General features: G+C 41.4%; 1 protein-coding gene across 1 annotated transcript in view; it reads left to right on the top strand.

The window, feature by feature from the left end:
• Window positions 1–7,832: 7,832 nt before the first annotated feature.
• Window positions 7,833–26,288, top strand: part of ranbp9 (RAN binding protein 9) — a 44,122-nt gene continuing 25,666 nt past the window's right edge. Inside the window, exons 1-4 of the mRNA XM_080726625.1 lie at window positions 7,833–7,940; window positions 12,664–12,716; window positions 21,690–21,857; window positions 24,039–24,061. Coding sequence (XP_080582751.1) covers window positions 12,668–12,716; window positions 21,690–21,857; window positions 24,039–24,061 — 240 coding nt within the window. The 5' untranslated portion in view covers window positions 7,833–7,940; window positions 12,664–12,667. The remainder of the gene's footprint in view (window positions 7,941–12,663; window positions 12,717–21,689; window positions 21,858–24,038; window positions 24,062–26,288) is intronic.

A 26,288-nucleotide genomic window follows, 5' to 3' on the forward strand; every position in this document is an offset into this window, starting at 1 on the left:
ACACCACCGACCGACCCCCGCACTGCTGCCGCCCGGGGACTTTATGGATCCAAACACCACGGAGGAATTGGATAAATTAAAAACACTTTTTTTTTTTCATCCTCTCACAGTGGCGGCTAGCTGTTAGCTCGGCTAGCCGTGCTAACTGTTAGCCGCAGCTGCCACGGCAAAGTTGGTGACCTGTCGAATGTTGTTACCCTGGTAACTGCTCCAGTTGAAACCCAAGCAGACAAAACACATTACAGTCAAAACAAACTTGCTTCATTTGATAATAATAATAACAATAGTTAGAATGGAACAACAGTCATTCATATGGCACATGTTGGAAATGGTCATAATATTACTAAACACAATATTTTATAACAAAGCATATGTTATGTAGCCTATCTGATATATGTCGATACATCATTTATTTGGTCAATAACTACACTGCTGGATTTTGTCTTTTGAAGAGGTTTATAGACGGTCCCCACCGCGTTAACCATGGAAAACTAACCAGTTTGACTGATATCTACTTGGTAAACAACACTCGCGAGCACAACATTCGTCGGGGTCGCCGATTTCGGCGTAACGCATGTTAGCCCCCAGCTGCCATTGCGGCTAAAAACAAAGTAAGTAGGGCTAAAGCTAGCTAGCTAGCAGCCCCTCAACACAACAAGGACAGAGGACATCTTGCAAAAAAAGCTCAGAGCCAGGCAGCAGCTGACATCCCTAAAAACCCGAGCCAGCAGCTCTCCTGCTAGCTCTCCTATCCTGCTAACCCGTCTTATCTGCCCTGACAAGCATCAGTCATCTGATGTCATCGAGCTTAACATGGTTGCTAATAATGTTAGCTCAACTGACACTAATACTTATTGTGACATTTCAATGTACAGTGGCCATCAAATAAAACTGGCCTAGAAGAATGCCTTTTTCCCCCACACTTGTCATAACTCATAAGCTGTCCCCAGCCAGCTGGTATATAGTGTTGACAACATCTGTGTTGTTAAGTTAAAATTGTTAGGTAACCACACAGATAACAGGAAATGTCATGTAACTAAGAGCTCTAATAGGCCTATAGAGTTCACTTGAATAGTGGTGGCAGGGCTTCCCAACAACAGTAATTAGTGTACTGTTAACAGTATAGCCGGTTCTCTCTCTCCGCTGAGCTTTCATAATCTAGTGCCGGCTTTCTTTTCTCGTCCCTCTTTTGACATTCAGGTTAGACTAGCTGCTTTGCTAGACTGGAGCAGTAGGGTTGTTGTTGTTTTTTTTGACGCAGGCCTACAAGAAAAAGGCTACCAAAAAAAGGAGGGGTGTTATATAGGCGTGACTTTGTTTCCTGGGTGTGTGGCTGTGTTGTATTATTATTTTTTGACTGTCTTTTTCCGTCATGTGTGTGATTGATCTGTGATAGACCTGTGGTTCTCAAGACTTTTTCGTGTCATGTCTTAACACCTCATACAAGATTTAAGCAGTTTAAATGTTTATAAACTAGGTGTCTACAAGCCTGCAATGCGATGTGAGCTTGCCGATTATCTATTTTCAAAGAGCTGATGATGTGTGTAGGGTGAAAGTGGTTAAACTTAGTTTGATGCAATATTGACACATTTTGCTTGGTGGGGAGGGGAACCCCCTGGAGCCCTTTTCAAGGGGTTCCCCGGACCCCATCTTTGAGAACCACTGAGATGGACCTTGTAGGATTTGATTGATTCTCGCTCCTCAACAAATTCCTTAAAATGGGTCCATTTAGCGACTCCGGGAGTTCCAAATGGACCCAAACAAGCCTAGAGCCTTAGGGGTCCATTTGGTTACATTTGTACACTCTCAGAGCTATGGTGGTCCTCAAAATGTTAAACTTGAGAACCACCGTTATTGTAATAGATGTGTTGTGAAGTCCACATGTCAGCTCTGACAGTGAGACAAAAAAAAGGAAAACTGTTCCAGAAATGTTTCCAAATGTGAACAGATTGTGGTTCCTCAATGTTGGATCTGGTAATCCGGTTCAGGACCCCAACCCTAGCTGTGAGCAAAGTAGCATAAAGCCCGCGACAGGCTGTCGTTTGACGTGTTCACAGTGCTTTGCGTGACGTTTTGACACCACAGTCCATCACAAGCTGAAATGTCATTCCACTCATAATCGCTAATTAGCATAATAAGGGATCATGGTCCGATCAGGTTTTTTGGAACCGATCACCGAGCACCGATCCCAAAAGTTTGATCACCTGATACCGATCAATCACCGATCCGATCAAGTTATTATTTATATATTATTTATATTTCCTAAATGTTAATGTTTTAACTTTAATTCATTCATTCACTCATGAATTCATTTATATATTTGCCTTAATAGTTATTTACCAGCATTACTATGTATTTATTATCATAGCAGTAACTAATTATTCCTTCAGCACTGTGGAAATCTATACCCCAAAATGGCCTCAAGTGGGCATACTGAACGGCTGGTTGATCGGATGCACCGATCGGATCGGATTGGTGAATTTACCTTTTGATCTAAACCACCGATTATCGCCGATCACGCTTTGATCGGCCCGATCCGATCCATTGCCGATTGATCGGTAACATCTCTACATAATATATTACCCCATATAGGCTACTGTAAATATGTTTTTTTGTCATCAGTCATCAGTAGTTCTCAATTTGTGTCAAGGACCCCCCCCCCCCCCCCCTCAAAAAATAGCAGGTCTACAAACTCAAAATGAGTCATGTTGATATGATCCGTTGTGAGGTTGTAAGTTATTTTCAAATAACTTTCAAACCAGGCTAAAGTGTTGAATAAAGTGTGACTAAAGTCAGGAGAATTAATCAATCGTATTTGACAAATGTTTTGTAACTGTGTGAAACTATTTCATACTATTGTTGTTTACCTATGTACTGTAAACAATGTGTACTGGACTACACCGAATCCTGGTTTGTTAAATATTAGTTGTCTAGTTTCCAGACGTGTGTGCTTAACCCATTCAGGCCGGGAACACATTTTCGTGTAGTACAGTACATGTACAGTATGTAGCAAAATATTTGTTTTTGTATTTTTTGAATAATATTTTTCAGAAAACTTAGGTTAGGCCTATATGATTTTCAAATAATTTAGACATCACAACAAGAGCTGTAATCAAAACAGGAAACAGTTGAACAGACTAACGAAGGATTTATGCGTACCAGTGTCACTTACTGACAATAGCTGATCTACAAGCTCATAAGGCACGCACTTGTAGACAGTCTATTTCTGGTTTATATCTCAGGCTTATATGATGGTTGGTTTTCAAGTGGACCTCCACTTGAAAAGATATGCCAGGCAGGGACCCCCATAAGAGAAGATTTTTTACAGCTCTAGCAGTGATTCTCAACCCAATGGGACCCCAATTTATATTGTAAGTCAATGCTAAGTGTACAAATGGACCCGTTTGTACACTCTGAGTTACAGACCCATAGGCGTCCATTTGGTTCCTAATTATCATTTAGCCGGGGACCCCCTGGAACTCCCTCAGGGACTCCCTGGCGTCCCCGGACCCCACTTTGAGAATCAATGGAATAAGGAACACATCGGTTAATGTGGTCTTTGTTACTGACCCGCCATGGACGATCTCTCTCATAGTTATTTAAAGCAAGATGTCGGTATCCTCAAGCAGGCCTACTGTATTTGTGTAGCAGCCATTTTGATGAAAATGGGGTTGTTGAACAACAGGTTTTACAAAAACAGAGGCGAGAGCACCTGAGATTTGTCTCGTTCCTCCTTTTAGTTCAATTCAAAATGAAACAACTGAGCACACGTCTGATAACTAAATCTGTTATTGTTGGAGTTTAACACCAGGCAAATGCTATCAAAATAAATCTCGGCCTGTGGCTGGTAAATCTAGTCTAGCAACAATACCAGCCATCCACGATTCATCATTTGCATATCCTATTCCGTTGTCAAAATGAAATTCCCTTAAACCTAATACTAGCCCTGGTGCACTTCAAAAAATACGTCCTTTTTGTTTCATGAGACCACCTTCACAGCGGACATTAGACAGGAGAACACAGCTGAAGCTAACACTACATTAATTGCGGGTGCGTTTGATTTAGGCGTTGCTGTGTGCCAGCATGGACAGCTCCTGTACGGTTGAACTGCATGCTGTGACTGAGACAGAAACCAAAATGAAAAGTAGACACAATTAACGTCATTACCTTCAGCTGCGTTTACACGTCAACATGTCCGCCGTGAAAATTGTCTGTGGATAGTGGATACATACGCATGATGAAGGAACGACTTAAAAAGTTGAAACCCAAGGGGCGACCGCTGGCCTGCTGGTCCAGGCGCTTACCACTTGGGCCTTGCCGCGTTTGCCTGACTGCGAGCGCCAGACATCTCGCACTACGTTTCACTTCGGGATGAGAGTCTGAAATTGAGGGCAGACATTCTATTTCGGCGGGGGGGGGGGGGGGGGGCTAAAGCCTATTGACGTCACACACACACACACACACACACACACACACACACACACACACACACACACATACATACACACACACACACACACACACACACGACGGCGACGTGGCGTGACATTGCAAAAATACGTTATTTCTCATAACATATTATATGTCTGCATGTTTACGTTAGTGCAAAATGGTATTAAAACGTGAAGAAACGGCACTATTTCATAGTTTATTAAAATAATACGAGTCGAGTCTGACTCCGCCATGACAGTTTTCACGGACCAATCAGAGTCCACTAGACTCTCACGTGGGCAGAGGACACCAATCAGAGTCCACGAGCGAGTCTCACGTGAGCTCAAGAGCTCTGTTTGGAGGGGGCTGGGACCGGAGCAGCCACACACGTGCCCCATACGCGCCCGCTCTTTGGGCGCTTTCGAAATAGATTAAAATGTGTGCAGCTTCAGTCCACACTACACACCACCCACCAGCAGGGGGTGGTGATGTGCGGACTGAAGTGTCAGGCTATTGCCGCGTAGGCATGGATGCCTGGCGGCATGGCCGGTTCGATTCCCAATCTGGACGACATTTGCCGCGTGTCGCTCCCCGTCTCTCCCCCCGTTTCCTGTCAGTCTATTGTCCTGTCTAATAAAGGCATAAAAGCCCCCCCCCCCAAAAAAAAAATCTTTAAAAAAGTTGAAACCGATATCGTCGTTGTCGGGTGGAAACCTTGTATGAACAACAAATTATAAACGAGTGAAAATAACAGATCTACAACGCCTTGCGGCGCGAGGCGTTGTGTGCTTGTAGATCTGCTGTTTTCACTACTTTTGTGCGACACTTGTATGATGAAGTCAGGCTTTAATTTACCAAAAAACAAACACATTTGAAACTTGGAGATACGAGGTTTCTGCCCGATAACAACAATGTACTTCATTCCCCCGCTACCAAATCTCTTTCAGCAAAGAGACGTTTTCAGTGATGGCCTATTTCCTGCGACTATTCACCTATTACATTATGATGACATGCCTAGAATAGACAGGCTACGGTTCATGTGGTTAATTAAATATTTTACACTATTGTTGTTTTTTTCTTTTTTTTGAGAGAAATTAACGTTTATACTTAAAGGACAACTTTAGTTTTTTACAACAAGGGTTCATATTTTAGATTGTAATTAAAGGATATAAAAGATGAGTGTTAAAATTATTTCATTTACTTCTATTGTTTTAGAGATTCTTATGTCAGTGGTTGGGGGCATGCGTACAAGTGGCTAAATATGTCATTTTACACAGAATAAGCCCATTCAAGATACAACACAACCTTTCATGGTTGGATGTGACTTATGGGAGCTAGAGGTGTTACTGTAAATAGCAATAAAGAAACTGCTGACTTATTGTGTCTGAAAAGACATATTTAGCCCCTTGTACGCATGCCCCCATGCGTACACAATACTACACATGCCCCACATTTTAGCAACGGTAAACGCAATAAAACAATAGAACAAAGCAAATGAAAACATTTGAACACTCACTTTTTCTTTTTCTAATTACAATCTAAAATATGAACCCTTGTTGTAAAAAAACAAAGTTGTCCTTTAAAGCCTGTTTATTTCCCTTTTTTAAAAGGCACCCCATTTGTAACATGCATTTTTTGGGATGAGCAGTGCAGCTGAGTATGTGGCTTTTGCTCGCACGGAAAGAAGTCGCCAAATCTTCTCTTGTCATCAATGCCAAACAGCTTATCGTCTCTGAATATATCAAAAGTACTGTAGTGCTAATCCCTTAGCACTACAGTAAAATCAATGACCATACATGAAGCTAATTAACATTTGTTTGTTAGGTTTCTTTAGAACTTGATTATATTGTGTTTTTCTCTAGATAGATATCCATTTACATTGTTATATTGCTGTTAATGTACTGACCTATTATCTTGTTTATTATTGCGATGTTGTATCTGCTTATTGTAAGTCGCTTTGGATTAAAAGCGTCTGCTAAATGCCTAAACTGTAAACTGTAAACTGTAAAGTACTAGATATATAAGCTCAAAACGTGTCGCTTTGTACCGCGTCTCGAGCTTGTTGATCTGCTATTTTTGATGCCAGCAATATTTTAAATTCTTTTCACGTTATTCTGATGTTGCTTTTGACTTAAAGGGCCACTTCACCTCTGGAACAACTAGATCTTATTTTATTGTTGTTTGGGACACAATCAACACAATCCTGAGTTATTTTTTGTATTCAATCTGTGTTTTGAGATATTTTAGTATTTCAGCTGTGCTAGTGATGCGTGATAACTCAGGATTGTGTTGATTGTGTCCCAAACAACAATAAAATAAGATCTGGTTGTACCAGAGGTGAAGTGGCCCTTTAAGCGCAACCCAAAATGCACGTTCCTTTACAAATGGAGCTCCACTTAAAAAGAGAAATAAACAAGTCAATCCCTGCTGCTATTTACGTCCGCACTATTCTGAAATATTGTAATCGTGTATTTCTTTCTGTTAAGCACTTGTGCTTCATTTTCTGCTCTGTAAAGCACTTTGAGCTGCATTTCATGTCATGAAAGGCGCTATACAAATAAAGTTTTATTATTATTATTATTTCCAACGGGATTAAAATTATTGCCAAGAAGCATTGTTTCAAAATAGACAATCTACCAAACACACATTTCCGAAACATTTTGCATGTTGTTATTTTTATTTGATTTGAATACTTTACCATTCAGAAATGTAAACGGCACGTGGTACAGTAAAGCCTCTTTTCGACTGCAGTTTTAGCACCACACCACACCACACTACACCACACCACACCACATAAAAATATCTACATTTTCCATTACACAAAAGTACCCCTATCGGTAAGAAACAAATTGACCCTTTTAACTGTGATTACAATACATAATAAATTTGTATTACAACTATCCTAATTATAACGCACTATAATGGATTCTAACTGTGATTATAATACATTATAATGTATTAATGTATTACTATGATAATTATAATATACTATAATAGATTATAATAGTGGTTATAACACAATAGAATCTATTATCATGTTACAACTATATCCTGATGGTCTAAATGAAAACCCAGTGAGTGATCAGTCATTATGATGTGTTTGGCCCTGTGTGGCCTAGCTCAGACCTACTCTAGAGTGGATACTTTTTAGTACCCCGTTTAGTACCACTTTCACACCACTCTACCCAGGACCTTGTAGTGGAAAACCTCACACAAGTGGGCGGTGTGGTGTGGAGTTGGGCCAGTGGAAAAGGGGCTTAAGAGATTAAGGCTAAAAGGATGGCACCCAAAAAAAGTCTTGGAGACTTGTTTTTTCCATTGTGGTCCTATCTATGTATTAAACGAATCGACAGCATCAGTTGATATCGTCTCCCTCATCCTCTTCTCGCCCCAACAGGTCATGGAAAGACGCCCAAGGACGCAGCGTCGGTCCGGGCCACACACCCCATCCCCGCCGCCTGTGGGGTGTACTACTTTGAGGTCAAGATCATTAGTAAAGGACGAGATGGGTAAGGAGAAGCTTTTTTTGGAAGGCTGCACACACAGTGTCTGTACACACACAGGGGTGTCATTCAGGGTCCTAAGGGATGGCAGATACCACCCCACCCCCACATTGCATCTCTTAGTAGCAACTGTATTTTTTTTCCTCCCACCTTATATTTCAGTATTTCTCAAAGTTCTAGTTAGGAACCAAATGGACCATTTCGAGTCTGTTTGCAACCGTCATGTCACAAGTTACTATGAAAAGCTCCACCGGTAGTCAGTCCCTCCGTCCTGTCCATCACGTCAAGTCACACTTTTGGCCCTACTCTTATCTCCGCCACCGTTGCCCCTACCCATGTCAAACTTTGCACACCCACTCCTTGGCTGGCAAAATACGACCTCCAACCTGATTTCTCACATGGCCCTCTTCTAGCGCCCACCATCAGGCTGTTTTCTGCAAAACACATTTTTGGACACTGCTCCTACAGATTTGGCCTAAAATCACACAAAACGGTACACAGTATCTCTAAAGTCATGTCATCAACATGGATGGATCTGTCCCATTTCCCATATTCCCCCTTGATTGGCTATGACTGCCTTCTAAAGTTTGTGTATGCGACGTGACGGTCGCTTATCTCCCGATTAGTGAGTCTTACTGGTATTTTGAGTGTACAAATAAAATCAAATGGACCCGTACATCTCTGTAACTCTTGTGAGTGTACAAATGGAACCAAATGGACCCTTACAGGTCTGTTACTCTGAGAGTGTACAAATGGTTGTTTGTCTCTCTCCGATCAGATTGTGCCAGCAGGTTTAACTAGTCTAACCTGTAGCGAACCATAATCATTCTTTTCAATCAGATTGTAAAAATGACACTAGACCCTTACTGTAATTCACATGTTATGGGGGCTTCAAAATGGCTCAGCAAAGGGGAAAATAAAGATACTCTCAACATGATTCTGGTTACAGTTCTGGGCTGCAACTGTCAATCATTTTATTATCTATCTCTTTTTTAGATAAATAATGAGAAGCACATTTATATACAATGAATCAATCTATCATATGATATACTTACTACTTGCTTTCTATTCAATAACCGTTGTACTAGTCAAGGTATTGGTGTAATTTGTTTTAACAATTTACCGATGAGAAGGTTCACACAAAGACCACTCTGAGCTAACGTGGACATTATTTGTATGCCGGTGGATCTCTCCGGGTCCTTATACGTCTCGAAATGACGCGGAGGGACATGACCCCTGTTGCTGTCCGCTTTGAGTAAATGAGGAAGTGATCCGCGGTGGAAAACGAGTGATAAATCATAGCGATTGTATCATTATAATGGATAAGCCTAAACAAAACAGTTCACATGAGCAATACTGATGTAAAATAAGATATCTGAAAGGCTAAATGTATTTTATACAATTAAAATGTCATGAGCCTAGCCTACACAGTTATAGGGGGGCTTGCCCAGGCTTATTTTTCTTCCAATCGCCAATAAGCCTGGGTTTCCGAGGCTACACAAAGACTGTCAAATGTCAATGTTTTGTCATTACCCCTAACAGTAAAATACATATTCACATTTTCTCCTGTAGCCCCTTCGGTACCCCCCCGTACCCCCGTCTGAGAAACACTAGGTTAAAAGGATATTTCACTTTCAAATGAAAAAAAAAAAAACATAAAAAATATAAACAAATGTTTGGAAAAATCACGCCCCCTCAAGCATCAGGGACATTCTAACGCGCAAGGGGGACGTGATTGTACATGGCTTTTGTCATTGTTTTTTTTTATGATTTCTTTTGATGTTTAACATTTTATTTGAAAGTGAGCGATCCCTTTACGTAGAATCTAAGATGTGTCTTTATGATGGAATCGGATCGATTCTGGCATGCATGCTGTAAGGGTCATCAGATCAATAGCATGTGCGTATTCCACCAAGGCACATGACTGGAGCGGGCGGCCAGTCTTCCATTGATTGACCTTGCGGGACCCGCGGTGATTAGCTGGTGTCTGCAGGGGTGTGGCACCAAATAATTCTGGGCCCTGGGTACAAGGATCCATTGAAAAATAGCAGATATACAAGCTCGAGCTTGTCGATCTGCTATTTTTGAAAAATTGTGAAAATTTCTTTGAATAGTCTTTGAATATTTCAAATCCTTCGATGGTTTTTTGAAAAAAAAAAAAATTCTATGTCAGTGGTGCTCAAACTGTTTCATGTCAAGGACCCCCAAAATGATATGTATTTGGCCACGGACCCCTATATAAAAATATTTAGTTCCAGGGACCCCCCAGAAGCAAAGTTTGAGTTACAAATGTTCGTTTAAAAAATACATATATATATTCAAAGATTTGCACACATTTTCACGTCTTTTCAAAAATGGCAGATCTACAAGCTCGCAGCGCGGCACTCGGTGCTGCGCTGTGAGCTTGTATATCTGCTATTTTTCAATAGCTAAAGTATAAAATAATTAAGGCCCCTCCACCTTGGGCCCTAGGAACTCAGTCCCACTTCCCCCCCTTGTGACACCCCTGGGTGTCTGTATCTGAAGCCTGCAGGCGTCAATTAAATCACACATTCCTAAGTATCGCTCTGGGTCTTTGATGGTCAGACTGTGGACCCCTGGTCCGCCGGGGGCTTTGATCTGTAGACATGCTTGGATGTGGGCTAGTTGGACACACCTATTGATTTGTATATCGGTCGACGCGCTTGTCGGGTAGAAATCTTGGTATGTTCAAATCTGGAAAAAATATTTAAAATATTTGTCATCTGAAAATATATTGTGCTAAGGACCCCCCCAATACAAGATTTGTCTTTCAAAAGTAAAAAATTGTTTAAAAAAATATTTATTTCAAGATATTCTTTTGGAAATGGCAGATCTATAAGCACACAACGCATCGCGTGTTGTGAGCTTGTAGATCGACTACAGTCAAAACATTTCTGTATAGGGTTAAAGTGGTTGATCTGATTTTCATGCTATTCTAACCCCTGGAACCCCTGCTTTATACCACACTAAATCACTGTCAGGCATACAGAACCGGTGAGAAAAGTCATTACAAAACAGTTTAATTACATGGTAAAGCAGTCAAGTTATAAACTTGACGTAAACTTGATGGCGGTCTATTATTTTTCTCCATAAACAATTACCTTGCATGTCTGGTTACATTTGGTAATGTGAAATAAGGCTTGAGTTTTTTTGTGTTTTGTTCAGAGCACACTGGGATGCATGTGACTTTGTTATGGTTCGAAAGTACATTGCTGTATGTCAGGAGATATTAATATTTTCTAATGTGGCCAAGCAAACAAGGTATACATTGTATGGATCGTGCAACCATGGAATGAGCAACACAGCTAAACGTGTGCGTAGCATACCCACACAATTTGCCCAAATCCCCAATATGTTTTTGTTGGTAATTTCTCTCCTTTTGTGTTGCTCATTCCATGATTTCACGACCCTTACAAGTTATACCTCGTTAAGGTGACTAATCAACGATAACAATATAAAATAGAATCCCAAATTGGTGGTGTTGAAGGAGAGAAATAATTGACCAAAGTTACATTTCCAAAACTCTTTTTTTGAGGAGTTTATGCACGGTCAAGGTAAGCTGGCTCCAGGCCAAAAGCTTGCCTCATTTTTGACCTGATAAAACTGCCTCCATTATTATTAGGTTGATGGAAGCCGTGTCTTACAAGGACAAGTGGAACAGATGGTCACATTCCAGTCTTAGGACCTGAGTTTCTATGAAAAGCAGGCCTTCATGCAGCACACCTACAGAGCGACAGGTGCTTAGAAGAGCACCATAGATCAGGGGTCTTCAACAGGGGGTCCGGGACCCCTAGAGGGTCCCCAGAGTTACTACAGGGGGTCCGCCAAATCTTTGTAATAGGATAACTATTTTAAATGAAAAACTTTAACCCTCACATCCCTGTTCTGAGGAGAACTTTCGCCAAAAATGGCAGATCTACAAGCTCTCAACGCCTCGCAACGCTTGTAGATTGGCTGTTTTGGGCAAATGGGTTTGGTGTAGAGGTTAAAAAAAGAGGAGATCAAATTGACTAAGTATCGACGATTTAAGTGGTTAAATGTCTGAAAAAACACATTAACACAAATCCAACATACGTACAGTAGACTGATGACAGTGCAGTCAAACAAGTCTATGAATCTATCGATGAAAATCTGCAACACAATTTTATACAATATGTAGTGGGGTGGGGGTCCCTGCTTCATCTCTCTCTCAACTAAGGTGTCCTTGGCCTGAAAACGTTAAAGACTCCTGCCATAGATAGATCTATCCCACGAGGGGACAATCAGTCACCTAGAGGCGGCACAGGAGTTAAGGTTACATCCACGGCACCCCTGAATTACACTGGATCTTTGAATTTTACATATTATGCGAAGTAAAAATGCACATCTTTCCACCTACAGTATGTCACTGAGAAATATGTTTCCATTCAGAACTGACTGAAAATAACGTTATACTTGATATTTAACCAGTTGAACGCCAGCATCCCTAGAAGGGAAGGTTCACAAATCTGCTATTTTGAGAGTTGACTGTAGATGTTATAATATATTTATAACTAATTTAAAAACAAGCAGCAACCTATTAAACATGGAGACACATTGCATGGTGTGACACATTGCATATCATGTGATAGACAGTGGAACTTGTGTTGAGCTCAGTCCACACAGTCTGTTTCCTCTCCTTTTATTTGTGATGTTTTCCATGAATAAAGGACTTAACTGTTCTCCGCAGGTACATGGGTATCGGCCTCTCCGCCCAGGGTGTAAACATGAACAGACTGCCCGGTAAGATTACACTTCTCTCTCTCTGTGTGTGTGTGTGTGTGTGTGTGTGTGTGTGTGTGTGTGTGTGTGTGTGTGTGTGTGTGTGTGTGTGTGTGTGTGTGTGTGTGTGTGTGTGTGTGTGTGTGTGTGTGTGTGTGTGTGTGTGTGTGTGTGTGTGTGTGTGTGTGTGTGTGTGTGTGTGTGTGTCTGCACTCGTGAGCACCAAAAAGTAGGCATGTCATGATTATTATATAATCGTCTAATCGCAATTATTTTGTCATAATCGTCTCCATGTTGAAAAGACATTTTTAAAAATAGTGCAAATGGCAGATCTACAAGCTCACAATGCGTTGCGATGCGACGCGTTGTGAGCTTGTTGGTCGGCTATTTCCACTATCAATGTTCTGTTTTAAGTATAAAGTTGTCAAGTTGTCATTTCTTTGTATATTTAGGTTAAAGGAGTAGTTCACCCCCAAAATAACCTTTTTTCTATTGATTACTCATGCCATGGAGAGTAGAGTTCAATAATATTTTTAAATCTGGAACAGATTTTATTAAAGAGGTTAGTTTGTGGCGAGACATTCAGGCGACCTAGGCGACCTATTTGCCTATTGGCTGTCCATGTCACATGGTAACCGAGCTAGTTTCATGATTGGGAGCGGCCTTGCGCTGTTCTGGCGCTGTTCTTCTTCTCGAGTTTGGAAAAAAAGGATCCGTTCCGTTTCCTGCCTGAGCCAGATGCGAGCAGTCCTTTGTTGTCCCTGCTTAGCATTGACTTAGCATTGAGAACATTGTCATGATCGTAAAACTATCTAGTTTTAACGTTCAGAACGTTTTCTTTTTGGACAATAAAAACATTGACAGCCAGGGGGAAAAAAATCCATGAAGGACACGGAATGCAATCGTTCACTCGCCGTTGGAAAATTGACTTATTAGACTATTCTGGATGTGTGGCTAACGGCTAACGCTAACGTTAGCTAGCGCTAGCTGCAGGCTAACGCAGGCATGTTATACACAATTACTCATGGAATAAAACGGCGACCCAACTCTGTTTGCTCTTCTACAAGCTCACAACGCGAGGAGGTTAAGTCTGTCAGAACCGTCAGATTATCTTCTGACTGAAGTTACACAAACACTGATTATGCTACATTTAGCACTGTTAGCCCGACCAATTTAGATAGGGCACGAGTCACGGTGTTGCGCACGTAATAAATTCACTTCAACCTCGTGTTGAGCAGTTAAACCTATTTGCTACGTACGTCTACAAAAACGTTCATATTTCAAAGATAAAGTGCTTACTGAAGTCTCACAGATGTCACAGTATGGTACGCTCAAGCAGAATTACCTGTATCTTTCGTATTGTTTAATAAACAGCATTTTAATCCGATCAGACGTCATTTTCTGTTGTTTTTCAGCCATGCGACCCCATCGGTTGCGAGGTGTACTGCACTTAGATACATTAATACCTTTTTAAGGAAACGACGACCGATCGGATTAAAATGCTCCTCTTTAAATAATACGATCATTACGGGACATTCTGCTGGAGCGTACCCTATGGTGACATCCGTGAGCCTTCACTAAGCAATTTATCTTTGTAATCTGACCGTTTGTGTAGACGTACGTAGCAAATTGGTTAAACTGCTCAACAGCAGATTGTGTTGAATTCACGGTTGGCGCAGCGTAGCGTCTTTACATTTAGCCCAATAATGCTAATCTACAAAGCAATAACTAAAGTTTAAAACATACATAAACTGACCCTCATTTGACATAGGCAATCGGCACAGTCTGGCTTGTGCTGTGTGTCAACTGAATGCATTAGCCCAGATATCAAGTAATCATGATCTCCCCCTCATGCTAAAATGACTTTAAGTTCCACTTCTCCCCAAAATGTATTTTCCATCATGAATGACAAGCCTATACTATTGTTGCATTTAGGCTCTTTATTAAACTATAAGCCTGTGTTTTATTGCTACACAATAATGGTAAATAAAGTAGCTTACTCTAAAATAATCCATCCATCCATCCATCCATCTTCAACCGCTTATCCAGCATCGGGTCACTGGGGTAACAGTTCCAACTGAGATTTCTAGAGTTCCTTAATAATAATAATAAAAATAAACAATACTAATGATTATAATTGCGACCGTCAGGTCGCAGTTACTATGAAAACCTCCACCGCCTGTCTGTCCGTCAGTCTGTCTGTCACGTCACATCACACTTTTTTGCCCCTATCCATGTGAAAATTTCCACACACAATCCTTGTCTGCCAATCCACAACCTCCACCCTTCCAGGGACCCCCGCAGCTCCAGGAACCCCCGCCAAATTTTTTAAAACACATTTTTGAATACTGCTCCTACAGTTTTTGCCCTAAAATCACACAAATCGCTACACAGTATGTCTACACTTATTTCATCGACATGGATCTGTCCCATATAGCGCCACCATCAGGTCGATTTTTTAACACATTTTTGGACCTAAACTTTTCTTTTTTCTAAAAATTCTTTTTCAAACTTTTTTTTTCAAATTTTTTTTTTTTCAAACTTTTTTTACACTAACTTCAACACACCAATCCACCAGATTTTATATTGACTGTGTGTCAATTAAATTTACCCCCATTGATTCCGGATGGGGACCTGTTTCAAAACGGGTCTCCATCCGGAACGAATGGGGGTAAATTTATTGTTATCACATTTTTGTCTTAGGAATGTGACACACAACTAAAAATATGATTGAACTCTACTCTCCATGGAGTAATCAATAGAAAAAAAAGTCATTTTGGGGGTGAACTACTCCTTTGAGAGTCATATTATCTACCATGTGCAACTTCAAAGCCTAAAAGTCAAACAGAAATGTAATTGTCAATGTCAAAAACACAATTAAATCGTTAATCGCAATTATTTGAGTGACAATTAGTCGTCATGTAAAATGTCCTAATCGTGACAGCCCTACCAAAAAGTCCTCCCAAGATAAATGTTTATTTCATGATGTATGGAGTTAAGGCCCATTCCCACTGGGCCAGATAACAGATATCTGGAGATATTTCTCCAGATATTTTTCCATTCAAAGTGGATGGTAGACACAGATAAAAAGAATATTTGCCACAGATAAAAGTATCTGTGGCAAATATCTGTGGTAGATATTTTTTTTATCTGTGTCTACCATCCACTTTGAATGGAAAAATATCTGGAGAAATATCTCCAGATATATGTTATCTGGCCCAGTGGGAATGGGCCTTTAGGCTTAAACTGAAGGGATGATTTGACGTTGTTAGGATTAGTTATTTAGAGGTTTAGGGGTTGCGGTTGGAGTTGGGCTTGATTATATATAGCCTACTATTTGTTGTGCGTCAGGAGTTGATCACCGAAAATAGCCGATCTACAAGCTCACAATCCGTCGCAGCTTTTCGGCTTTAGAGTTGCGGTTAAAATTGGCAGCCGTCTTAAAATATTATGTCTAAAGTATAGAAGTCTGTGTGTGTGAGTGAACAATGGTGTATTGGTGAAGTTAGGTGTGTGTGTGTGTGTGTGTGTGTGTGTGTGTGTGTGTGTGTGTGTGTGTGTGTGTGTGTGTGTGTGTGTGTGTGTGTGTGTGTGTGTGTGTGTGTGTGTGTGTGTGTGTGTGTGTGTGTGTGTGTGTGTGTGTGTGTGTGTGTGTGTGTGTGTGTGTGTGTGTGTGTGCGCTGTTTTTGGGTGTGGTGTGCGTTCTTTCCTGTCTCGTTTTGCATGGTGTCCTGTTTTAAGTGCTTTTGTGCGGGTGTCTCTTTCTGCGGTGTGTGTGTGTAACAGACTTGTACATTTGTATGTATCGCCTGTCAGACATGTGACGTGACTGCGTCGCTGTGTTGTCATGTTGTCACCAGGTTGGGGACACTGATCTCTATATCTGTCTGGAAATATTTGGCAGTGTACCAGGAATAAACATGAATGTCATTTCGCCACGGCTGATTCCATTTAACTAAATAAAAACGTAGCCACGATGACTAAAACCGAGACTCAATATATTGACAATTTCATCAAATAAAAACTAGACTAAAATGTCAGGGAGGGTTGGAGGGACTAGTGAGAAGAGATCCAGTAGATCAGACATTTTATGTTTGGTTGCACTAGGGTGTTTTGCGCTCTGAAAACGGCTGATCTATAAGCTCACAATGCGTCACGCTGGGAAGCGTAGTGAGCTTGTAGATCTGCTGTTTTCAGCATGCGATACATTTTTGTCGACAAAATCAACCGTAGATTTAGTAGACTATAATCTTTTGATACTTAGTCGACTAAGACTAGACTAAAAATAAAACATTTCGAATGAATAAAATATGCATAAAAGACTATGTTTCCTGTCAGACACTGCTGCTGTGTGGCCCTAACATGACCCCTGTTGGGAGGGGAATGTCACTGTGCTGTCAGAGAGCCAGACAAGCAGCCGTGGAGACGTTGTGAGAACCGTAGAGAGTCCCAGCATGATGTGCCTGCCTGGAGAGCGCTCCAGCTGTGTCCACGCTATGACACGGAGCGTCACATTCCACATCAGCCCGACAACTTGTAGTTCAGAGCAGGGTTGGTAGGTTAACGATTCCCTTAACGATTCCTATGGGGCTGTTAAGTAAGACATCATTTTGTAGGCAGAGGAGAATTTCTGCCCCCAGTTTCCGTGAATCTTTTTACTATTTTTACTATTTACACATTTTTCTTCTCTTTGTTGTTGAAAGGAAAGTGTTAGAATTATACTTTAGTCGTTATTTTTGTCTCGGATCTGTTGAAATAGCGAGGGACAGAAAATGCTCTGGGGGCAGAGTTCTCCTCTGCCTACAAAATGATGTCACAGCTTAAAAGCCCCATAGGGCAGGGTTCCCCAATTAGCTTTCCCCAAGGGCCGAATCATGTCTAGGGTACCAAGCTGAGGGCCACAACATTGCAGGGGGCGACGGTGGCGTTGCCGCTACTCCAGCGACAGTTCAGATATCGTCGTTGTCGGGTGAAAATCGTTTATGTCCAAAACCGTTTGTTTTGCATTTATCATTTTAAAAATGATTGAAATTAGTGAAAACAGCCGATCTACAAGCACACAGCGCCTCTGCTTGTAGATCTGCTGTTTTCATTACTTTTGTGCGACGGCCTTGTATGATGAAGCAGGGCTTTACTTTGAGAAAGAACGTACACATTTGGAGATACGAGGTTTCCCCCCGATTACGACGATATACTAGTGTTGTTGCTGCTCTTATACCACCATTATTACTGGGGTTGGTGGGGGCCAGACAGTACCCTGCTATAGGGGGTTCTAAATGGACCCTAACAGGTCGCGACCGCGGTTTTCCCGGTGAACCTGAGCGCAACGGTGGGGTCGCGGGAGTGTGGGGAACACACACCACTGACTATTGCCGATGACGGAGAGGTTATATAGCTTAGCTTTATGTAGCCTATTGAGAATGAGAGGCACTCTTGCCGATTTTGTAAGAGACTCGTCGCCAATTGCAAGATATTTAAGTTATTTGGGGCCACGATGATAACCACATGCTTCCCCCTGCACCCTGTGTGTGTTTATCAGACCTCACAGGGTGGTCTGTCCCTGGTTGCATCTCACTCCACCAGCAGCACCCACAGGCCCCGACGCAGGGTAGAGAGAGACCCACCCATGGGCCCTAGCAGTCTCCCTCAGTAGAAAGATAACGGGAGGCCGGCTGTCCCAAGTCCCTCCCAGCTAGTGGCTGCTGCCTGGACGCCGGAAGAAGTTCTCTGATTTATTTGACTTAACCACTTAACTCTTTGAGTGCCAATCCCGAACTAGTTCGGCTTTATTAGCGTATCGTAGAGTGCCGATCCCGAACAAGTTCGGCTTTTAAAAAAAAAAAAAAAAAAAAAAAAATCTTTTTTTTTGAAAAACATTTTTTTGATTTTTTTTTTTTTTTTTTTTGGACCCCATCAAATCTGGTGAACATGATTTCAATCGCGATTTTGCATGTTCCACCCCATACAACCCCATCTAACATACAGGGCAGCCATTTTTGTTTACATTACATGTAAAACATAATGGCGATTATCTCAAGAATGCCTGAACGGATTTCCAATCGGATTTTTTTGTTTGAAAGCTGTGAACAAACTGCCCAAATCCACTCCAATGCAATCCAGGATTGCATTGGATTTTTTAGAGCTCATTCTTCTCTGTTTTTTTCCCATGCATGAGGTGTGCAAGGTTTAATCATGGCTAAGTTGACGAAAATAAGGCTTCTAAAATGCTTGGTAGCCAATAGCTAACTTCAAGCTAACTTCATCCTCTTCCTGTACATGCACAAAGGAAAGTGTTCAGGCAAGTCATGGCTCCAGGGCTTGGGCATGCATTACCAGCATATCTCTATTATTCTCTGGTCACTGGGCGCCCTCTAGTGGTGATAGGCTGGCACTCAATGAGTTAATAAGCCCATATGGTTGAGTCCCACAGGCCTCCATACTAGTGTCGCCTCTGTTTTCTGTTATTGTTGGGAAGGCTTTTGCAGAAAATAGCTTATTGACAAACTCAGAACGCCGCGTGGCAGCAAATAATTACAGTGGAAAGTAAAACAAGTACAATATTCGACTCTGATATCTGGTGCAGTTGTAGAAGTTTTAAAAGTATATAAAATGGTAAAATACTCAAAGTCAAAGTGCCTCTCAGTTGTACTTAACTTGAGTAAAGGTACTGGGGTCACTCTCCAGTTTCCACTACTCCTGGCGGCTCATAACAATTAGCTGATTGCTTCTTTCTGCAGGCGGTGTTCCAATCCAGACTGCAGCAGAATGCAGCTCTCTGTGTGTGTGTGGGGGGTAGATGATGCAACAGCAGCATTTAATAATCGAGCGCTTGTAATTTATTGCAGGCTGACATGGTTGTTTTTCTACTCGCTGCCATGGTGTGTGTGTGTGTGTGTGTGTGTGTGTTTGGGACAGAATGGGTGTACAGTCAGTGTGTGTGTGTGCGCTTTAGAACATTAATTCTCAACCTTTCTTTCATTTCAAGGACCCCAGACAGATAAATATTGTGAAAATAACAGATCGTGTGAGGCGTCGTGGGTCATTGTTTGACCAGTTTTTATAGTATAGTTTGATTGATTTCTTTTGATGCAGTACCTTTTTCTTGTCATCTGCGGACCCCCCCCCCCCCCCCCTCCAAAACCAGGTTGAGAAGCACAGTGCTAGGAGATGTTTCTTGATTGTTTGCCCACGTTAATAACCATGGGCCGGTGGGTAGCAGGGGTCGCTAACCTTTAGTGCTGTCACGATTATGACATTTTACATGATGATTAATTGCCACGCAAATAATTGCGATTAACGATTTAATTGTGTTTTTGTCGTTGACAATTACATTTCTGTTTGGCTTTTAGGCTTTGAAGTTGCACATGGTAGATATGACTCATAACCTAAATATACAAAGAAATGACTGACATATTTGACAACTTTATACTTAAAAAAGAACATTGATAGTGGAAATAGCCGATCTACAAGCTCACAACGCGTTGTGAGCTTGTTGATCTGCTATTTCCACTATTTTTTAAATGTAAACGATTCATGTAAACATGTAAACGATTATGGCGATTATCATAAAATAATTGCGATTATATCATAAAATAATTGCGATTATGTCAAATATTTGCGATTAGACGATTATGTAATAATTGTGACCGGCCTAAGCAGGGGTCGGTAACCTTTTAACCAATAGTCATGTTTTTTATTTATCTTGATATCAACATTAAGTTATGACACCACATGAAAAAGGGTTTTGGTTCAAGGTTCAAGGTAGTCTATTGTTGCATCTTATGTACAGGTACAGTACATACGTAAGAGTAAAACTTAGTTTGTTTTGGCTTCCTTCAAGGAATGCAGCAGTATGTATAATAACTGCAGATAAAATGAAAATAACATAGAAAAATGTTAGGAAAAGAGTGCACAAAACAAAAGAGCAAAGAGGAAAATAAAAGAGCATCAAATGTACATGTGTATAAAGGTTTGGTATATTGTAAACACCAACCAGTAGCTACCTAACTTGGTGTAAATGGTGTAATCTATGTACACTAGGTGTAGATCAAGTATAAAGGTGCAAGAAAGGGTCCTATGGGGATGGGGGATGGGCTAGTGTTTCCCTTTTCCCTGTATCGTTCTCGTTCTTGACAGTTCATGTGCCTCATGTGATATTGACAGGCTTTTTTTGCAGTCTGTTGCTATATTAGCTTAGAGACTGCGTAGTCGTTTTCCGTGCGGCAACATCTTAAACATTTGGTTGTCCATGTAAATGTAAAAAAAATGTTTTGACACATTTTCTTTCACTTCAGGACATTGTAGTGATCATTAGATCGTCTTATTCATCGGAGTTCAGAGTTTGCATTTGCATACCTGGACACATCGCGTTTGATTGACTCGGCCTTGTCTGCTTGATCTTTGAAAGAAAAAAAAAAACAACAACTTGTAGTTGTTGTTTTTTTCTCACACTGATGCCAGTGTGCCAGTCAGTGATTACCCTAAAAAAACATCCACCTTTAAAAACCTTTTTGTATTGTCTGTAGGGATGTGACGATAAGCGATATTATCATTTATCGTGATAAAAAAACACTCACGATAATCGCATCGTGGAGATTTACTTTATCGTGAAATCATCCTCCGTCATGCACTGGGATCAATTCACCTTTTATTTGATGAGCTGCATATCCGGTACCACTTAAACCCTCTAGAATTGGTGAAAGGTACTTACTCGATATTCTTTTTTTCCCCCCACTCTATCAAATGTCTTTGCCAAAAAATAGCCGATCTACTAAGCGACGCGTTGTGAGCTTGTAGATCTGCTATCTTTTGGTAAACGTTCCACCCCAGGATAATGGATTTTGATTATCGCGATAATATTGTAAATCGGGATTTCTTTGTTCACAATAATTGTGATATGAAATTGTCACATCGTCCCATCCCTAATTGTCTGTAATGTGGTTGTACTTGGACACAAGGATTAATATGTTTTATTTTTAAACCGCTTCCTCACAGGTTGGGACAAGCACTCGTATGGTTACCACGGCGACGACGGCCACTCCTTCTGCTCATCGGGCACCGGCCAACCGTACGGACCCACGTTTACTACGGGCGACGTGATTGGCTGCTGCGTCAACCTCATCAACAACACCTGCTTCTACACAAAGAACGGACACAGCTTAGGTACGGGCGTTGCCACGTTGATGTGTACACCGTCGCTGTTGGCCAGAAACCTTGTGTCTCAAGCACAAACCTTGTGTACAAGCACACAACGCCTCGCACCGCGAGGCGTTGTGTGCTTGTAGATCGGCTGTTTTCACTAGTTTAAATCATTTTTAAAATGATAAATTCAAAACGAACGGTTTTCGACATACAAGATTTTCACCCGACAACAACGAAAACTGTCGCTGGAGTAGCGGGAACGCCACCATCGCCCCCTGCAATGTTGTGGCCCTCGGCTTGGTACCCTAGACATAATTCGGCCCTTGGGGAAAACTAATTGGGGAACCCTGCTCTACTCAGTAAAATAGATGATCTACAAGCTCCAATCGCACCTCATTGTCACTCATTGTGAGCTTGTAGATCTGCTACCAGCCATTTTAGAACACTTTTGAAAGTGTTCCAAGACCAAGTGTGTATGCCGGCTTTATGGATATTTAACAGATGAAAAGTAGTAACAAGACCTTGCGACTAAATAATAACTACATTGGATCAACTGGAACACATTGAGCCAGTTCAATAGTTTTATATCCTCTGCTACTTTTCAGGATTCAAAAGTAGCAGATCTACAAGCTCAAAACGTGTCTCCTCGTGCCGCGTTCAGAGCTTGTGGATCTGCTACTTTTGATGCATTTGTGTGACGCTAGTATAGAGTTAGAATGGAGGAACGTTTTCTGTGCCGACAGTGAGAGAATATGGACAGTTTCTTCATTCATTTCAGCGGTATCTACGTGCTATTTCAGTGGTTATTTTATTTTATTGTATTTTGCATTTATTTCTGTCCAACCAACCCCTTTTACCTGACTATAACATTTAGCTTGGGAAACTGCAAGAGAAAACAATACATTGCCGTCGGGCAGAAACCTCTCCATATTCAAGCTTAGTTTTTTCCAAACTAAATGAACTCCCTACTTGATCATACTACAGCGTCGCACAAAAGCATCATTGGTAGCAGATCCACAAGCTTGTCGATCTGCCACGTTTGAATTTGAATCCCAAAAAGTAACAGTTTTGGGCATGGGAGGTTTGCACCCGTCAGAGACAAATATCTAGCGTGCCATTTGCCTTTGCCCTCTGCAAAGCTGCCGTCGTGCGAACATTGAAACAGTGCAGTGCACCCACCTACCTACCTACCTACCACCAGGGACCCACTTAATGTCATCCCACGCCCTGCGTGCCAGCGCTGCAGTGAAGACAGCGAGGCAGAGGGAATCTGGGACGGTGCAGGAGACTTTATGCAGTCGACTAAAAGACAACGTTTGAAAGTCATATTTGTTGTCTCCTCAACGCGACTCTTGTAGCTCAATTCTGGAAATTGGGGACCGTTCACGAGCAAACAATGTTGTTTCAAGCAGGGTTTGAATTTGGGCCGGGTACAGACTAGACAGACTATAGCAGTTGACGTTCATCTAATATCTTACTAAGTATAGTGTGTACTATTCTGGTTCAAATGAATATCCGTTGTTTATGAGGTCATGTGCTGTAGGGATGGGACGATGTGCAATGTTATCGTATATCGTGATTAAAAAACACTCACGATAATCGTATCGTGGAGATTTCATTTATCGTGATATCGTCCTCCGTCATGCACTGGGTTCAATTCACCTTTTACTGTATTTACTGAGCTGCATATCCGGTACCACTTAAACCCTCTATAGAATTGGTTAAAAGGTACTTATAATATACTTGATAAAAATAGCCGATCTACAAGCTCCCGACGCGTCGCAACGTGGCACGTTGTGAGCTTGTAGATCTGCTGTTTTTTGGCAAGTGTTCCACCCAAGGATAATGGATTTTGATTATCGCAATAATATCGTAAATCGCAATTTCTTTTGTCACAATCGTGATATGAAATTGTCATATCGTCCCATCCCTAATGTGCTCTCAATCAGCCAATCATCATAAGGTCACTTCTCCTAGCCGTCTATTTATTAGCCTCAGACCGTGGCAAGAATCCCACGGCTCTGTCGTCGCAGCAGCTTTCTTTCAATTTCCTGAAGTGCTTGAAGGTTTAATTTCTCCATGTTGGTTTGTAATAATGACGATCAAAACGATGAGGAGACCTTCATGTTGGATGGAGATGTGCTGTGGTAACGATAAGAGCTCCAAGTGCTGACATTTCTCTTTCTTTTATCTTTGTTTCAGGTATTGCCTTCACAGATCTACCGGTAAGTGTTTTAACTCTACAGTTACTCAGACGTCCTAATGGGTGTACACACGAAAATATAGTGGCCCTCGCCATCATCAAAGTTGCCAACCCCTGTCCTAATGGGTGTACACACAAAAGCCAGATGTATGCTATTTTGTGCAATGTATGCATGTGTCAAAGAAATTTCAGATTTACTAGCTCACAGTAGGGCTGTCACGATTATGACATTTGACGTGACAATTATTTGTCCCTCAAATAATTGCGATTAACGATTTAATTGTGTTTTTGTCAATGACAAAAGGTTTTTAAGTTGCACATGGTAGATATGACACATAACCTAAATATACAGAGAAATTACTGCCATATTTGACAACTTTATACTTAAAAAAGAACATTGATCGCGATGCAACACATTGTGAGCATGTAGATCGGCTATTTCCACTATTTTTGACTTTTTTTATTTTAAATAGATGAACGTTTTTCAACATGGAAACGATTATGATGATTATGAAAAATAATCGCGATTATGTCAAATAATCACGATTAGACGATTATGTCATAATTGTGACAGCCCTAGCTCACAGTGCATTGCATCCGTGACATGTTCTGTGCTGGGGACCCCTGCTCTAGACGAATGCCCCCCTAAAAATCATATGACCCTGACAGCATTGCATTTAGTTTGATTCTGTTCTACAGATAAATATTGTGAAAATGGCCAAACCGAAAGCTCACACCGCTGCGAGCCGATCTGCTATTGTCTGCGAAGGTTTTCCCAGAATACAGATGCTGGGGTTTAACCCATTACAAGCCTCTGTGTCAGATCTTTGCGTTGGCTATTGAACTAGAAATTACAAAAGTCATTATATCAGGTCGTGCTTGTCGTTTTCTTTAGCATAACAAAGAATAATAAGGCGTGTGAGACACACACAGTCCTATCGCTGACATTCCAGCGCAATTACACTTGAGTATCCAATTCAGTTGTTACACTGCGTGCTGTGTGAGGAGACGGGCTTGACGAAAGTTCTCCCTTCGCCTCCCTTCTACATCGCAAGCCTGTTGGTGAAGCAGTGACTGGGGGCATGATCGTTTTAGCCAAACCTGTGATAGATACACTCCTCACCAATGAGTCACTTTCAATATTACCCCATAGCCTAGGCTTCCACACCCTATTTTCCATCCCATAGCCTGGAAGTGTGACGGGAACAATGCAAATGAGGGGAAAATGGCCCTCCTTATTGGCTATAGTGGCAGCACGATGTAAATGAGGAATCTTTGGTTTGGAGAAGATATTGACAGGCTCTATTCTACGACTTAAAAAAATTGTATATATATAAAAGCTCTCAACTACTGATCTGGAAGGCATTTGTAGAATCGGCCTACTCCTCACAATGTGAACCCTTCCCACGAGTCACAACTCGCCCATACACACACTAGAACCCCTCCCATGAAAACCACCCGTTATGCCCCTCCAAAACCACCACGAGGCCCAGCGGAGGAGGCCATATACGTGCATTAACCGCACAACCAGGACACACCAACGGTCGATGTCGTGGTGGTCCGGTTGCCCCTGTCCTTCTCCTTCCTCTGGAAGAAACCAGGGACCAGCAGAGACCTGAGTGGAGAACAATCGACTGCTTTGAGCAGGAAAAAAACGGACTCTTGGCAGAACGCCACGCATTCATGTCTGACCAGAGCGGAGCGCTGGGCCGTGCGTCACCTCCTCGCCATAGCTGACCTTTACTTTGCTTAGTGGGCTGTCACTAACGCTGCATGAAGTGGATACACACGCACACGCACTGATTTATGAAATTGTGCTTGATGATTAATTGTCACAATGTCACTCAAATAGGATAATTAACCGGTTTAATTGTGTTTTTCTGTCGTTGAACTTTGGAACGTTATGAATAGAAAAGGTGCATTTCTCTTTGGCTGTTAGGCTTTGTAAACAAAAGGCACACAGGGCAGATATGACCAATGATGTAATTGCTTAATTTAATTACATCTTAATTTATAAGAATGTAGCGGAAATGGCTGATCTAAAAGCTCGCTTTGAGCTTGTAGATCTTCCATTTCCACGATTCTTGAAAATGATTGAAAATATATGAACATTTTTAACGTGGGAAATGATTATGATTATGCCAAAAATAATTGCGATTATCTCAAATAATTGCGATTAGGTGATTAGGAGTGACAGGCCTACCAGAGACCTCACGATTAAATCTCTTAAATCGTGATTCATTCTATGT

The sequence above is a fragment of the Nannobrachium achirus genome (genome assembly GCF_963921795.1).
Source record: "Nannobrachium achirus genome assembly, chromosome: 5".
NCBI lineage: Eukaryota > Metazoa > Chordata > Actinopteri > Myctophiformes > Myctophidae > Nannobrachium > Nannobrachium achirus.